The sequence below is a fragment of the Phyllobates terribilis genome, unplaced genomic scaffold, assembly GCF_046119375.1.
Source record: "Phyllobates terribilis strain yellow unplaced genomic scaffold, ASM4611937v1 Scaffold_11__3_contigs__length_659146591, whole genome shotgun sequence".
Taxonomy (NCBI): domain Eukaryota; kingdom Metazoa; phylum Chordata; class Amphibia; order Anura; family Dendrobatidae; genus Phyllobates; species Phyllobates terribilis.
Genome location: NW_027362771.1, coordinates 580,704,886 through 580,723,004, shown reverse-complemented (window position 1 = coordinate 580,723,004; position 18,119 = coordinate 580,704,886). Strand labels below are relative to the sequence as shown.

The window sequence follows — 18,119 nt, the reverse complement described above, 5'->3', positions numbered from 1 at the left end:
CTGGCGGCCTCCATGCCACATAGCCCCTCCCTCCTGGCGGCCTCCATGCCACATAGCCCCTCCCTCCTGGCGGCCTCCATGCCACATAGCCCCTCCCTCCTGGCAGCCTCCATGCCACATAGCCCCTCCCTCCTGGCGGCCTCCATGCCACATAGCCCCTCCCTCCTGGCGGCCTCCATGCCACATAGCCCCTCCCTCCTGGCGGCCTCCATGCCACATAGCCCCTCCCTCCTGGCGGCCTCCATGCCACATAGCCCCTCCCTCCTGGCGGCCTCCATGCCACATAGCCCCTCCCTCCTGGCGGCCTCCATGCCACATAGCCCCTCCCTCCTGGCGGCCTCCATGCCACATAGCCCCTCCCTCCTGACGGCCTCCATGCCACATAGCCCCACCCTCCTGACGGCCTCCATGCCACATAGCCCCACCCTCCTGACGGCCTCCATGCCACATAGCCCCACCCTCCTGACGGCCTCCATGCCACATAGCCCCACCCTCCTGACGGCCTCCATGCCACATAGCCCCACCCTCCTGACGGCCTCCATGCCACATAGCCCCACCCTCCTGACGGCCTCCATGCCACATAGCCCCACCCTCCTGACGGCCTCCATGCCACATAGCCCCTCCCTCCTGACGGCCTCCATGCCACATAGCCCCTCCCTCCTGACGGCCTCCATGCCACATAGCCCCTCCCTCCTGACGGCCTCCATGCCACATAGCCCCTCCCTCCTGACGGCCTCCATGCCACATAGCCCCTCCCTCCTGACGGCCTCCATGCCACATAGCCCCTCCCTCCTGACGGCCTCCATGCCACATAGCCCCTCCCTCCTGACGGCCTCCATGCCACATAGCCCCTCCCTCCTGACGGCCTCCATGCCACATAGCCCCTCCCTCCTGACGGCCTCCATGCCACATAGCCCCTCCCTCCTGACGGCCTCCATGCCACATAGCCCCTCCCTCCTGACGGCCTCCATGCCACATAGCCCCTCCCTCCTGACGGCCTCCATGCCACATAGCCCCTCCCTCCTGACGGCCTCCATGCCACATAGCCCCTCCCTCCTGACGGCCTCCATGCCACATAGCCCCTCCCTCCTGACGGCCTCCATGCCACATAGCCCCTCCCTCCTGACGGCCTCCATGCCACATAGCCCCTCCCTCCTGACGGCCTCCATGCCACATAGCCCCTCCCTCCTGACGGCCTCCATGCCACATAGCCCCTCCCTCCTGACGGCCTCCATGCCACATAGCCCCTCCCTCCTGACGGCCTCCATGCCACATAGCCCCTCCCTCCTGACGGCCTCCATGCCACATAGCCCCTCCCTCCTGACGGCCTCCATGCCACATAGCCCCTCCCTCCTGACGGCCTCCATGCCACATAGCCCCTCCCTCCTGACGGCCTCCATGCCACATAGCCCCTCCCTCCTGACGGCCTCCATGCCACATAGCCCCTCCCTCCTGACGGCCTCCATGCCACATAGCCCCTCCCTCCTGACGGCCTCCATGCCACATAGCCCCTCCCTCCTGACGGCCTCCATGCCACATAGCCCCTCCCTCCTGACGGCCTCCATGCCACATAGCCCCTCCCTCCTGACGGCCTCCATGCCACATAGCCCCTCCCTCCTGACGGCCTCCATGCCACATAGCCCCTCCCTCCTGACGGCCTCCATGCCACATAGCCCCTCCCTCCTGACGGCCTCCATGCCACATAGCCCCTCCCTCCTGACGGCCTCCATGCCACATAGCCCCTCCCTCCTGACGGCCTCCATGCCACATAGCCCCTCCCTCCTGACGGCCTCCATGCCACATAGCCCCTCCCTCCTGACGGCCTCCATGCCACATAGCCCCTCCCTCCTGACGGCCTCCATGCCACATAGCCCCTCCCTCCTGACGGCCTCCATGCCACATAGCCCCTCCCTCCTGACGGCCTCCATGCCACATAGCCCCTCCCTCCTGACGGCCTCCATGCCACATAGCCCCTCCCTCCTGACGGCCTCCATGCCACATAGCTCCTCCCTCCTGACGGCCTCCATGCCACATAGCTCCTCCCTCCTGACGGCCTCCATGCCACATAGCTCCTCCCTCCTGACGGCCTCCATGCCACATAGCTCCTCCCTCCTGACGGCCTCCATGCCACATAGCTCCTCCCTCCTGACGGCCTCCATGCCACATAGCTCCTCCCTCCTGACGGCCTCCATGCCACATAGCTCCTCCCTCCTGACGGCCTCCATGCCACATAGCTCCTCCCTCCTGACGGCCTCCATGCCACATAGCTCCTCCCTCCTGACGGCCTCCATGCCACATAGCTCCTCCCTCCTGACGGCCTCCATGCCACATAGCTCCTCCCTCCTGACGGCCTCCATGCCACATAGCTCCTCCCTCCTGACGGCCTCCATGCCACATAGCTCCTCCCTCCTGACGGCCTCCATGCCACATAGCTCCTCCCTCCTGACGGCCTCCATGCCACATAGCTCCTCCCTCCTGACGGCCTCCATGCCACATAGCTCCTCCCTCCTGACGGCCTCCATGCCACATAGCTCCTCCCTCCTGACGGCCTCCATGCCACATAGCTCCTCCCTCCTGACGGCCTCCATGCCACATAGCTCCTCCCTCCTGACGGCCTCCATGCCACATAGCTCCTCCCTCCTGACGGCCTCCATGCCACATAGCTCCTCCCTCCTGACGGCCTCCATGCCACATAGCTCCTCCCTCCTGACGGCCTCCATGCCACATAGCTCCTCCCTCCTGACGGCCTCCATGCCACATAGCTCCTCCCTCCTGACGGCCTCCATGCCACATAGCTCCTCCCTCCTGACGGCCTCCATGCCACATAGCTCCTCCCTCCTGACGGCCTCCATGCCACATAGCTCCTCCCTCCTGACGGCCTCCATGCCACATAGCTCCTCCCTCCTGACGGCCTCCATGCCACATAGCTCCTCCCTCCTGACGGCCTCCATGCCACATAGCTCCTCCCTCCTGACGGCCTCCATGCCACATAGCTCCTCCCTCCTGACGGCCTCCATGCCACATAGCTCCTCCCTCCTGACGGCCTCCATGCCACATAGCTCCTCCCTCCTGACGGCCTCCATGCCACATAGCTCCTCCCTCCTGACGGCCTCCATGCCACATAGCTCCTCCCTCCTGACGGCCTCCATGCCACATAGCTCCTCCCTCCTGACGGCCTCCATGCCACATAGCTCCTCCCTCCTGACGGCCTCCATGCCACATAGCTCCTCCCTCCTGACGGCCTCCATGCCACATAGCTCCTCCCTCCTGACGGCCTCCATGCCACATAGCTCCTCCCTCCTGACGGCCTCCATGCCACATAGCTCCTCCCTCCTGACAGTCTCCATGTCACATAGCTCCTCCCTCTTGACAGTCTCCATGTCACATAGCTCCTCCCTCTTGACTGTCTCCCTGTGTGGGAAGAAGCAGGCTCCATACATTTTTTTAATGTTGGTGCTTGCGGTCAGTGGATGAAGCCTATTTCCATGCAGCGGCGTTCGCCTGTGCACAGATAGTCCAGCTTTCCGCTAAGAAGCAGACACCAGTCTGAACAATGCTCTGTGAGCTTAACAGCCTGATCTTCTGACCGATACATTTTAGTAAAGTAGCGGGGAGAGATTGTGCAGCTGCTGACGCGTTTCGCTCTCACAGCTTCATCACAAGCTTTGGTGTCCAGGCCACGGCCGGTGCGGCCTCAGCTGCCACATGTCTGAGTGTAGAGACCGTTCTCATTCACTGACTGCAAGCAGAAGCGGAGGACGGCGAGGAGTGAACCCTGAATACGGTATGTTAGATGGCAGCCGCTCCGGGCACAGTCACAGCCCGCGTGATCACACCACCGTGCAGTGACACCGCGCAGGTCTGTGTGTTTACTTAGTGGCTGTGTACACACGGGCGAGCGGCACAGAGCAGAGCCTCCGTCCACAGACTGCACACACTGCCCGCCGCCGGCTGTGCTCACCACATGCCAGGCACAGTATAAAGAGCACCATATCTGTATCCCTGTCCCTGATTACATCACCAGTCATAAGATCCTTGTTGTCACCGGGCCGCTCCCTGAAAGCAGCAGGATGACGCAAACGCGGGGACAAGGACAGAAGAAGAGAGGAGTCATGGAAGTTTCCCCGAGTACAGGCAGCACCCGAGGCACTAAGCATAAGGGGAATATTAGATCATAGCAAAAACAGCGCCACACCTGCCCAAATGGATGAATGTGGTGTTGCAGCCTAATCCTATTCACTTCAATGAAAACTGCGCTGCAATAGCATTGCGAGCCAGGGCATGCTGGGAGCGGTAGTGTCACAACGGCCGGAGTGCAGCAGGTTGCTTAACCCGGTTAATCTGTTACTAAATTTACGACTGAGTCACTAAAAGAATTATTAAAAGCCGCCGGGAAACTGTCAGACAGGTTGGACCTGTAGGAGATGCCCTTAATTGCCTGCTGGAAGCAGAGGAGAGGTGAAGGTTTAAGGTGTGACATCCGGGCTGTCCTGGAACTACAAGTCCCAGCAGGCAGGGCAGATACACAACAGCTGGATGGCTGCCGGCTCGGTGAGCGCGACTGTCTGATGTTAATCCCTAATGTCAGGAGAGAGAAGAGATGACAGCGCCGGCCGGCAGCCATCTATGTGACACCGGCAGCAGCCGCTCATACAGGGGACCTCCAGGGACACAAGGACCTGTCCAATGGAAATCAGTCATCTTCTCAGAACTTTGTCACTCTGTAATTCCTCCTGGAAATGTATGGAAAGATGACGCGTCTCCAGTTAGGGCCACATGCCCAAGGGAATGGTAACGGCAGGTTATCAATGTGTTTAAACATTTCCAGGAGGAACAACGGAGGAACAAGATTTCTTCTCACGTGAGGATTAAAATTAAGGTAGTATTCCCATCTCCAAGATCCTATCCCAATATGTAATAATATTAGCAAATACCTTCAATTAGAAATGTAGTATAGTTCTGATTAGATAGGCCGCTTACCCCATGTACAGGGCATTGCAGTAGCTTAGGTATCCATGTTTACCACCACTCATATAATGACAGTTAGTTGTTCTAATTGAAGGTATTTGCTAATATTATTATTACATATCGGGATAGGATCTTGGAGATGGGAATACCCCTTTAAGTAAAACGGAGTCTCGCGGTTGAAAATTCCAGAGTGGCTTAAAGGAGTAGTCCACTACCAATAGCTCCTGACCTGGTGCCTCTGCTGCTGTCATCTCTCTGGGGCCGTCGTGTGATCTTATGTCATGTCAGAAGATCGCTGCAGCCAATCAGAAGTCACTGATCGGCTGCAGCAGTCACGTGAAAAGGACATGTGACCCTCCCAGGAGAGAGAACGCAAGAGTGGCGCCGGTACGGGAGGTAAGTGGGCACTTTTCTTTAATCTCAGCACCAGTGTGGTGGGATTAAGAGAGGGGGGGGGTTTAGAGTAAAGGTCAACCCCTTTAAGTAAAGTATCGTGTCCATAAGGAAAGGGGTGCAGGAGGCAGAGATAGGGGGCGCTGTTTGTGGGAGTACACCGTAGAGCTGCCGCGGGGACAAACAGCACCTCCTATCTCAGCCTTCTGCAGTCACATAACATGTAAGCAGTACAAGGCACCAACCTGTTTTACTAAACATGAGCTGGAGAATGAGGGGGCGACGGGTGACGATGCCGGACCCTCGGGGCAGGAAGTCTCTGCAAGGAAAGAGAAAGGGACAATCAGATCACGTGCGACCACCCCAGAATTACCACACAATGTACAGGACCGGACATCGGAGGAGTGTGGGGTCATCATTGTCGGCTCCTTACCACGGCGATAGGGCAGTGTACACACAGTACGGCTTTTCCACCCGTCGGCCCCTTACCACGGCGATAGGGCAGTGTACACACAGTCCCGCTTTTCCACGAGTCGGCCCCTTACCACGGTGATATGGCAGTGTACACACAGTCCCGCTTTTCCACCTGTCAACCCCTTACCACGGCGATAGGGCAGTGTACACACTGTCCCGCTCTTCCACCAATTGGCCCTTACCACGGGGATAGGGCAGTGTACACACAGTCCCGCTTTTCCACCCGTCAACCCCTTACCACGGGGATAGGGCAGTGTACACACAGTCCCGCTCTTCCACCCGTTGGCCCCTTAATACGGCGATAGGGTAATGTACAGACAGTCCCGCTCTTCCACCCGTCGGCCCCTTACCACAGTGATAGGGCAGTGTACACACAGTCCCGCTTTTCCACCCGTCAGCCCCTTACCACAGTGATAGGGTAATGTACACACAGTCCCGCTTTTCCACCAGTCAGCCCCTTACCATGGTGATAGGGCAGTGTACACACAGTCCCGCTTTTCCACCTGTCAACCCCTTACCACGGCGATAGGGCAGTGTACACACTGTCCCGCTCTTCCACCAATTGGCCCTTACCACGGGGATAGGGCAGTGTACACACAGTCCCGCTTTTCCACCCGTCAACCCCTTACCACGGGGATAGGGCAGTGTACACACTGTCCCGCTCTTCCACCAATTGGCCCTTACCACGGGGATAGGGCAGTGTACACACAGTCCCGCTTTTCCACCCGTCAACCCCTTACCACGGGGATAGGGCAGTGTACACACAGTCCCGCTCTTCCACCCGTTGGCCCCTTAATACGGCGATAGGGTAATGTACAGACAGTCCCGCTCTTCCACCCGTCGGCCCCTTACCACAGTGATAGGGCAGTGTACACACAGTCCCGCTTTTCCACCCGTCAGCCCCTTACCACAGTGATAGGGTAATGTACACACAGTCCCGCTTTTCCACGAGTCGGCCCCTTACCACGGTGATATGGCAGTGTACACACAGTCCCGCTTTTCCACCTGTCAACCCCTTACCACAGTGATAGGGTAATGTACACACAGTCCCGCTTTTCCACGAGTCGGCCCCTTACCACGGTGATATGGCAGTGTACACACAGTCCCGCTCTTCCACCCGTTGGCCCCTTACCACAGTGATAGGGTAATGTACACACAGTCCCGCTTTTCCACCAGTCAGCCCCTTACCACGGGGATAGGGCAGTGTACACAGTCCCGCTCTTCCACCCGTTGGCCCCTTAATAAGGTGATAGGGTAATGTACAGACAGTCCCGCTCTTCCACCCGTCAGCCCCTTACCACAGTGATAGGGCAGTGTACACAGTCCCGCTCTTCCACCCGTTGGCCCCTTAATACGGTGATAGGGTAATGTACAGACAGTCCCGCTCTTCCACCCGTTGGCCCCTTACCACTGCGATAGGGCAGTGTACACAGTCCCGCTCTTCCACCAGTCAGCCCCTTACCATGGTGATAGGGCAGTGTACACACAGTCCCGCTCTTCCACCCGTTGGCCCCTTACCACGGCGATAGGGCAGTGTACACACAGTCCCGCTTTTCCACCAGTCAGCCCCTTACCACGGTGATAGGGCAGTGTACACACAGTCCCGCTCTTCCACCCGTTGGCCCCTTACCACGGTGATAGGGCAGTGTACACACAGTCCCGCTCTTTCACCCGTCAGCCCTTTATGGGAAGTGACTAATTCCCTGTTTATTGACTCTTCACAAGCCGTGAACACACAGGACCCTCGCCTTCCGTGTGTCACCACCTAATCCCGGAGCACACACAGGAGATGGACAGAGGGACCGGCTCTACAAACACGCATGTCATCATGTGAACACGCCCCAGGCTCGGGGACGCTGTCACTGCAGCGCCGAAGGCTGGATAGAGCGAGGACCAGAGTGCTGCATGGTGATCCGAGCTGGGATAACATCCCATGTCCAACCATGAATTCCTGACCGGCAGATTTCAGCTCTGAAGCCTTCCTCAATACTGAGAACCGCTTATCCTCTAGGATACGAGTCTGCAAGACGGCTAGAAATGGCTGGATGCGAGTCCAAGCATCATAACTACAAAAAATCTGAAAATTTATAAAACACCGCTGGTTGTTATTGGAAACAGTCGGCAACCTGGTTGTCAGACACGCCCCCACCGGGTCAGCTGACCCGGGAAACCACCTCTGTACATAGTAGTGTGAGAGGATCAGAGGGCAATGTGGTCAGGTGACGACAGCCAGATGGTACTGAAGCGATTTATTGCTTTATTTATAGGTTTTATTGCTGCCAATGTGCATTATGTCATAGAAAAGTGTCCTGTGTACAGAGACAGGGGCCGACATGGGCCGCCTTCTATACGTAGTACTATACTGGCCTGAGGGGCTTTTATTACACAAGGATTTAAAGAATAACATTGATCACCGGCCTATGATAAATGTGTGATCACTTGGACCCCAGAAGTTGATCAGAATGGGGTCTGGGCCCCCCATTCCTCCTCACTGCACTCTCCATTCCTAGTGATTGTAGGGGTCTCTGTGATCATACATTTATCGCCGATTTCTCAGGATAAACCCCCCCATTATACAGCCGTCTGATCGGCGCCTGTCCCCCCTCCCCCCATTCCCGATAACCAGCAGACAGTCAGCACAGGAGGAGACGTGAAGCTCCGACCACTTCATATAAATATATATATTTTTAGCTGCTGGAGAGGAAGGAAACAGAAATCAGGAGACTGTGAGGAGCGGGGGGTTCGCAGGACGGCCTGGTTAGTGAGGCATGTGCTGCGTCAGGCCCCCGGTAATCAGTGCACTACGTCCATTGTCCGGCCGGGCAGCCGACCAACAGGAAGCCGATGCAGACACACAGGAGCGGCATTGTGTCATCCCGTGGTGAATGAACCGGGCGGCGCTGTACACACGAGCTCAGCACTTTACCCCCCAGAACAAACAAATGGCTGGCTCGTCCCTACAGAGGACGTTGTGTGACCTCTCTGCAGCCCCCACGTGATTACCCGCAGCCCATGAGACCCCCTGTGTAACCCATCACGCTCCAAGCACTTCGCTGCTGGCAGCCAAAACTCTGGGTACTGCGATGGCCGGGGGTTGCACGAGTATGTGCCACAGTCATGCAGCCATTGGCCGCTTCCACTGTGCCGCCACCACACTGCCGCACCCAATGCCCACTGATTACTGCATTCCGGATTAGCAGATTATAGGACCAAACCCCCCCAAAAAATGAAGATAAAAAGAATTCCTGTTCTGTCTACAATGCAGATCTGATAACGGGGATGGAGAGGAAGGAAACGCTGGCTCAGGTCACGGCTGCGGACTCGCTGTGTCCACCTCTGCAGGGATGCTTCCCTAGGGGGGACGCCGGCCCGCCTTATGTCACCGCATTGTGTGCACCACCGAAACACCGCAGGACAGGAGACAAAACATCTCAGATGAAGAGATTCCTTACAGGCGAGGTATGCAAACAGCACCGGGAGCAGATGAGGGTTCATCGACGCCGTCCCTTTAAGAGCAAAGTGTGCACCCAACTACGGTCAATTATTCTCCTCCGAGGACAGAGTATAAGAGCAGATCCGCAGCGCTGGATGCTCCGTCCATTTCACCTGCCAGATCTAACATCCAGCATCTTCCTAAAGTCTGGAAACAGTCAACAAGCTGCTGATGACTGATCTCAAGTCACGTTTTCTGCAGAGTACATAATGATTGACTCATTATCACATGAACACACAATGGCAGAATTATGACCGTTCCCGCAGGAGCCTGTAGTGAGCGTCATCTGGCTGGTGTAGAATGTGATCACAGCTCCCCTGCAGAGTGATGGCTTACCCCCTCATATCACTTGTGGTGTAATACCGCAGCCATCACCTATGCCTGTGTGCGGCTATTCCGGGAAGGGTGTGACTGTTATATTCCGCTTATCAGAAGCTGCAGGAGAAGCTCAGCAAACATCATAAAACATTCCCAGCTGATCATGAGGGGCGGCCATGTTACATGATGTATGCACAACGCCTGGGGTCCGCATAGTAAGCTACACCAGTACACGGAGAAAAGTATTGGGGCTTATGTAATATTCACTGCACCCAGGTGTTCAATTCAGTCCCATTTTCAATGGTGTATAGTGTCTGCCCCTGTGGACCCACCAATATATACCCTCCAGCCTTATATCACCAAGTACAACGCCGAGCGTCGGATGGAGTGGTGTAAAGCCGCCACCACTGGACTCTGGAGGAGATGTGTACCCAACAGTGACGGATCACACGTCTCTAACTGTGTGTGATGGAGGAGTCTGGGATTGGTGATACCAGGAGGACGTTACCCCCTGACTGCATTGTGCCGCTGTACAGATGGTGGAGGAGGATAATGCTCTGGGCTGTTATCAGGGGTCGGCATTGGGCCCTTAGTTCCAGTGAAGTGAAATCTTAATGCTTCAGCACAAGACATTGTGGACAATTGTAGCTTTCGGCTTGTGGAACAGTTTGGGGGAAGACCCTTTTCTGTCCTCCATGACTGTGCCCAGTGCACAAGCTCCATACAGACAAGGAGGGGGAGAACATGGGAGGTTGCACAGAGCCCGGACCTCAGCCCCATCCAACACCAATGATGGAGATTGTGAGCCTGGGCTCCCCCCAACATCAGTCTGTGACCCCAGAAATGCTTCAAAACTCCCACAGATGCCTCAAAAATCTTGTAGAAATCATTCCCAGAAGAGCGGGAGCCGTTATATCTGCAGAGGGGCGACTCCAAATTATGTCTATAGATATAGGATGGGAAGTCAAGAAAGCTCATGTAGTGTAATGTGGAGGGGGCACATACTTTTCTCCATATAGTTTACAAAGAGGTTCCACACACTATTAGCGTGTGGCCAAACTATTATAATTCTATAGGAATACGACAGATACAGAACTACGGTCCGAGGCTCCAACAGGCGACTGTCAAAGAAAAGCAAAACTTCCCTTATAATTATAGAAGGAATTTTACAGAAGATGATGAGTAACGTTCCCATAGAAGAGAACTGAGTCACAAAAAGCATCGAGGGTTAATAAACGATTCAGAGCTAACTGCATCTCACACAGGAGGGACCCCATTTTATCCTAGCAATTATAAAGCCCAAAAAGGTTTATTAGTAAAATTTCAGAATTTACAACAACCATACTGCCCCCTATGTACAAGAATATAACTACTATAATACTGCCCCCTATGTACAAGAATATAACTACTATAATACTGCCCCTATGTACAAGAATATAACTACTATAATACTGCCCCCTATGTACAAGAATATAACTACTATAATACTGCCCCCTATGTACAAGAATATAACTACTATAATACTGCCCCCTATGTACAAAAATATAACTACTATAATACTGCCCCCTATGTACAAGAATATAACTACTATAATACTGCCCCCTATGTACAAGAATATAACTACTATAATACTGCCCCCATGTACAAGAATATAACTACTATAATACTGCCCCCTATGTACAAGAATATAACTACTATAATACTGCCCCCTATGTACAAGAATATAACTACTGTAATACTGCCCCCTATGTACAAGAATATAACTACTATAATACTGCCCCCTATGTACAAGAATATAACTACTATAATACTGCCCCCTATGTACAAGAATATAACTACTATAATACTGCCCCCTATGTACAAGAATATAACTACTATAATACTGCCCCCTATGTACAAGAATATAACTACTATAATACTGCCCCCTATGTACAAGAATATAACTACTATAATACTGCCTCCTATGTACAAGAATATAACTACTATAATACTGCCTCCTATGTACAAGAATATAACTACTATAATACTGCCTCCTATGTACAAGAATATAACTACTATAATACTGCCCCCTATGTACAAGAATATAACTACTATAATACTGCCCCCTATGTACAAGAATATAACTACTATAATACTGCTCCTATGTACAAGAATATAACTACTATAATACTGCCCCCTATGTACAAGAATATAACTACTATAATACTGCCCCCTATGTACAAGAATATAACTACTATAATACTGCCCCCTATGTACAAGAATATAACTACTATAATACTGCCCCCTATGTACAAGAATATAACTACTATAACACTGCCCCCTATGTACAAGAATATAACTACTATAATACTGCCCCCTATGTACAAGAATATAACTACTATAATACTGCCCTCTATGTACAAGAATATAACTACTATAATACTGCCCCCTATGTACAAGAATATAACTACTATAATACTGCCCCCCATGTACAAGAATATAACTACTATAATACTGCTCCTATGTACAAGAATATAACTACTATAATACTGCTCCTATGTACAAGAATATAACTACTATAATACTGCCCCCTATGTACAAGAATATAACTACTATAATACTGCCCCCTATGTACAAGAATATAACTACTATAATACTACCCCCTATGTACAAGAATATAACTACTATAATACTGCCCCCTATGTACAAGAATATAACTACTATAATACTGCCCCCTATGTACAAGAATATAACTACTATAATACTGCCCCCTATGTACAAGAATATAACTACTATAATACTGCCCCCCATGTACAAGAATATAACTACTATAATACTGCTCCTATGTACAAGAATATAACTACTATAATACTGCTCCTATGTATAGGAATATAACTACTATAATACTGCCTCCTATGTACAAGAATATAACTACTATAATACTGCCCCCTATGTACAAGAATATAACTACTATAATACTGCCCCCTATGTACAAGAATATAACTACTATAATACTGCCCCCTATGTACAAGAATATAACTACTATAATACTGCCCCCTATGTACAAGAATATAACTACTATAATACTGCCCCCTATGTACAAGAATATAACTACTATAATACTGCCCCCTATGTACAAGAATATAACTACTATAATACTGCCCCCTATGTACAAGAATATAACTACTATAATACTGCCCCCTATGTGCAAGAATAAAACTACTATAATACTACCCCCTATGTATAAGAATATAACTACAATAATACTGCCCCCTATGTACAAGAATATAACTACTATAATACTGCCCCCTATGTACAAGAATATAACTACTATAATACTGCCCCCTATGTGCAAGAATATAACTACTATAATACTACCCCCTATGTACAAGAATATAACTACTATAATACTACCCCCTATGTACAAGAATATAACTACTATAATACTGCCCCGTGTGTACAGGAATATAATTTAACATCACACACACAGAGAAGTTGCTATAATCTGATAATTACAGACATTGTAGTAACAGAATACTTTGGCTTTATAGACTTTCTCTGACCGTCTGATAATACATAATATTTGTCATTTTTTCTAATTGTGGGTGAATGCATTCAATTCCTCTAATCTCCACTGTTGACTGTTTCCACCCCCACAGAACACGTTATCAGAACCTGCAGTAATGGTGGCGGTATTTATAGCTGCACATCTATATACAGCAGAACAGACCCTGGTGCAACTCGAATTGTCCAATCCCATCCAATTCTAGTTCTAATAAATACAAAAATGGCCTCCGTCCATATCATTATCAGCAGGATGGAAACAAGCAGAGCGCACAGCACGTTCCTGAGCAAAGCCCAGAGATACCGGGGAGGACGTGCACCGCAGGCTCCAGATCCAACCTGCTGACAGCAGAGCAACCAGGAAAGTACAGGCAGAACGGCAGAGTAATGGTGACTGTGCACCACCCAACAGGTCCCATAGGTGCGGGTGTCCTGAGAGGGGCTGGGGGTCCGAAACCCCAAAGGTCATATCTGCTGCTCGTCATAAGGAGGGGGGTAAATATAAATAGGATTTTATAAACACCAAGTAACTTCCCCATGTATAATAGGATCTAAGCTTAGTTATATCCTGTATTATACTCCAGAGCTGCACTCACTATTCTGCTGGTGCAGTCGCTGTGTACATACAATACTGATCCTGAGTTACATCCTGTATTATACTCCAGAGCTGCACTCACTATTCTGCTGGTGCAGTCACTGTGTACATACATTACATTACTGATCCTGAATTACATCCTGTATTATACTCCAGAGCTGCACTCACTATTCTGCTGGTGCAGTCACTGAGTATATACATTACTGATCCTGTACTGATCCTGAGTTACATCCTGTATTATACTCCAGAGCTGCACTCACTATTCTGCTGGAGCAGTCACTGTGCACATACATTACATTACTGATCCTGTACTGATCCTGAGTTACATCCTGTATTATACTCCAGAGCTGCACTCACTATTCTGCTGGTGCAGTCACTGTGTACATACATTACTGATCCTGAGTTACATCCTGTATTATACTCCAGAGCTGCACTCACTATTCTGCTGGTGCAGTCACTGTGTACATACATTACATTACTGATCCTGAGTTACATCCTGTATTATACTCCAGAGCTGCACTCACTATTCTGCTGGTGCAGTCGCTGTGTACATACAATACATTACTGATCCTGAGATACATCCTGTATTATACTCCAGAGCTGCACTCACTATTCTGCTGGTGCAGTCACTGTGTATATACATTACTGATCCTAAGTTACATCCTGTATTATACTCCAGAGCTGCACTCACTATTCTGCTGGTGCAGTCACTGTGTACATACATTACATTACTGATCCTGAGTTACATCCTGTATTATACTCCAGAGCTGCACTCACTATTCTGCTGGTGCAGTCGCTGTGTACATACATTACATTACTGATCCTGAGTTACATCCTGTATTATACTCCAGAGCTGCACTCACTATTCTGCTGGAGCAGTCACTGTGCACATACATTACATTACTGATCCTGTACTGATCCTGAGTTACATCCTGTATTATACTCCAGAGCTGCACTCACTATTCTGCTGGTGCAGTCACTGTGTACATACATTACTGATCCTGAGTTACATCCTGTATTATACTCCAGAGCTGCACTCACTATTCTGCTGGTGCAGTCACTGTGTACATACATTACATTACTGATCCTGAGTTACATCCTGTATTATACTCCAGAGCTGCACTCACTATTCTGCTGGTGCAGTCGCTGTGTACATACATTACATTACTGATCCTGTACTGATCCTGAGTTACATCCTGTATTATACTCCAGAGCTGCACTCACTATTCTGCTGGTGCAGTCACTGTGTACATACATTACATTACTGATCCTGAGTTACATCCTGTATTATACTCCAGAGCTGCACTCACTATTCTGATGGCGCAGTCACTGTGTACATACATTACATTACTGATCCTGAGTTATATCCTGTATTATACTCCAGAGCTGCACTCACTATTAGCTCTCACTTCTTTCTATTATGAACCATTTCATAATGATTTCTTCCAGTGATGCACAGATCTCTCCATCCTGAGCCTCCTGGTTCATACAGATAACATGCGAGCGGCAGTGTAGACTGACACCCGCACAGTTCAGGCTGTGACTCACTGATTATACATCAGGGAGCTCTTACAGGGGCTGGGGTCTATTTTGGGGGTTTGCTGATCTGCTTGCACGTTGCGCGGAGCTGACACAATTCACCTCCCTCCGGCTTCGGCTGTGTCAGTCCTGTGTATGGGGTGCGGCCCTCCATGGCCGGGTCCCCCTCACCCTGGGCAGCGCACGTTGTATTGTACACAGTGGAGGGCAGGACTTGGCACAATGCCCCGTGCAACAGATAGAGGGGGAGCGGGTACATAGCGGGGTCTGTTCATCCTCACACAGGAAGGCTCGGGCCCATCACATTAATGGGAGTTGTTCCAGGAGGTAGCAGGGCACCCCGATATTCCTCTGCCCCCCATCAGTGTAGGGCAGCCTGTGCCCTGTGAGTGCAGACCACCACAAACAGCAGCGGCACTCAGAGGAGCGACTGCAGAGGGTCCAGTCTAAGCACAGTGCAGGGGGGTTATGGCTGCCTTCACCTGCCAGAGACTCTACAGGGGTTCTCCAGACTTAGGACCTAGATGACCGGTCCTTGGAGTAGGGGGCCAACACGGGCGCCGCCGACCGATTGATTGGGGTCAGCCCCCACCCATCTGATGACCTGTTCTAATGACAGAACATCAATATGGTAAGAGTGGACAGCCCCTTTAAGGTTTGGTACGCATGACCTTTTTTTTAACCGGACCGGTTAGGTTTCCTAACATGTCTGAATTAAAAAACAATTCTGGAGCCTGCATTGTGCCGTCCCTCTATTGCTCCTCCTGGAAACATATGCATATACATCAGCGTGTGAACAGTCGGGGAGTCCCTGTAGGTCTGACACCGTCCAATCAGAAATGACAATTTCACAGCCTTCTGACCTGGGGAAGGTAATTCATTTACTCATCCATTTCCAGGAGGAATAACAGAGGGACGGCCCAGGACTGAGCTTTTAGGATCAGAGTAACTGGATTTGTCATTTTATAGGGAATTCAAACATTTAGTGAAACAAACGCATCAGTGGAGGAGGGGCATCATTACAGACCCCGAATGGGGAGACACCAAGGGTCGTCACCCGGCGTGACACAACTACCACTGACAGCATGCTGGGAGTTGTAGTTTCATGGTCTGATCTACAGCCAGACGTACGAGTAGAGGATGTGGCCTCCGGGGGTCCGCATTGTCTTCTGCTGGAGGATGACTCACGGCCCGCACGGTTTCTTACCCAGTGAGTCAGCAGTGGCTGCACTGATGGGACAGACGAGCATCACTGCCATACGGCCCAGCATGGCTGCCGAGCATCATGTGACCAGCCGAAAACAGGACGGCACCACATTCCTGACGGAGGGGGATCCCAACGCTCGGACGGCCATCGTAACCCCAATAAGTACAGCCCCAGTGTTGGCCAATGCATCTCCATGGAAACAAGCAATCTGCCCAGTGTCAGGAAGAAAGAGAGGAGCCACTGCAGCTTGTTTGCCGTCTGTTACCATGGAGACACATTGCTCTGCAGAGGAGCTGCAGAAATGGAACTATATTTTTTTAAAGGTGTAAACGTAATAACGGCTTTACAGCCTGAAAACCACCATCTAATAATCCGCAACATCTGATAATCCGGCACCTGTCACATCCAAGAACCGAGGATCATTCTATTAATGTACAACACCAAGCAGCAACAACATTGAAACCACAGGGCGCCAGCAGTGGCCTGCGACGCCCGGCAGCGAGGTGCCAGCAGTAGACCCTGTGTGATGGCCGCAGTGGCCTCCATGGATCCCGCAGACGATGGATTGGATGGAGTCGTCCCCTCCATGTTCCTCCCACCAGTCCTATGTCCGCACAGTGGCAGGATCCTGCTGGAGGAGGGCGCTGCTGTCAGGGAATACAGCTGCCATGATGGGGCACTGTGTGCAGGGTTAGGTCGGGGGTCCGTGTCACATCACCCTGAAAACCTACAGTAAGTACCACATTACTGCCAACTCGTCCTCGTCCCATAATGCATCCTGGTGCCACCTCTGCCCCAGCTGAGTGCCGCTCCCGGCCGTCCTCCTGGTGTAATGCTGGAGTTATAGAAAACCTTCATTGCTCCAGATGTGACTGCAGACACTTTTAGCGGCGGACATCGTGCTGCGATGCTCTGCGTGTGCTGACAAATTCTATCTTGACTGTTGCAATGCTCTGCAGGTTTCCATCTTAAGAGCTCTTCTGAGGAGTCTGCCTGGACGGGTGAGACTGCACCTACCGCACACAATGAGGATGCTGGGACGCCATCCTCGGGACACTTAGCAGGTAGTAACCACATTGTGCCGCCAGCTCCCCAACAGACCCGCCGCGTACCGCCAGATCCCCACTGGTCCTGCCACATGCAGTCAGCGGCCCAACAGAAGTACCGCCACATCCCCACCGGTCCCATCGTATGCCATCAGCGCCTCAACAGACGTGCCGCCAGCTCTCCATCAACACACCACCAACACTCTGCCAGATCCACCGTCCGCGCACAGTCACATGTGGTCAGCGCCCCAAAAGATGTTCCGCCCAACATCCTCATACTAGGAAATTGAACAGGTGCCCTCCCACCAGACGTGCCGTGTGCTGCCAGCGCCCCTCGTACCAGGAACATGTCACAACACCAACCGTGTTCCCATAGCCTCCTGCCAGACAAACCACCGCACCACAAATGCCCCACGTACCCCCTACCAGACCCGGCACTGCCGCACGTACCCCCTACCAGACCCGGCACTGCCGCACGTACCCCCTACCAGACCCGGCGCACGCCGGCACTGCCCCACATACCCCCCACCAGACCTGGCGCAC

General features: G+C 51.9%; 1 protein-coding gene across 4 annotated transcripts in view; it reads right to left on the bottom strand.

Annotated features, from left to right (window-relative positions):
• DNM2 (dynamin 2) overlaps positions 1–18,119 on the bottom strand; it is a 75,540-nt gene that overhangs the window by 55,975 nt on the left and 1,446 nt on the right. For all 4 annotated transcript variants that reach the window (XM_073654207.1, XM_073654205.1, XM_073654206.1 and 1 more), the window contains exon 2: positions 5,607–5,680. In XM_073654207.1, the coding sequence (XP_073510308.1) occupies positions 5,607–5,680 (74 nt within the window). The remainder of the gene's footprint in view (positions 1–5,606; positions 5,681–18,119) is intronic.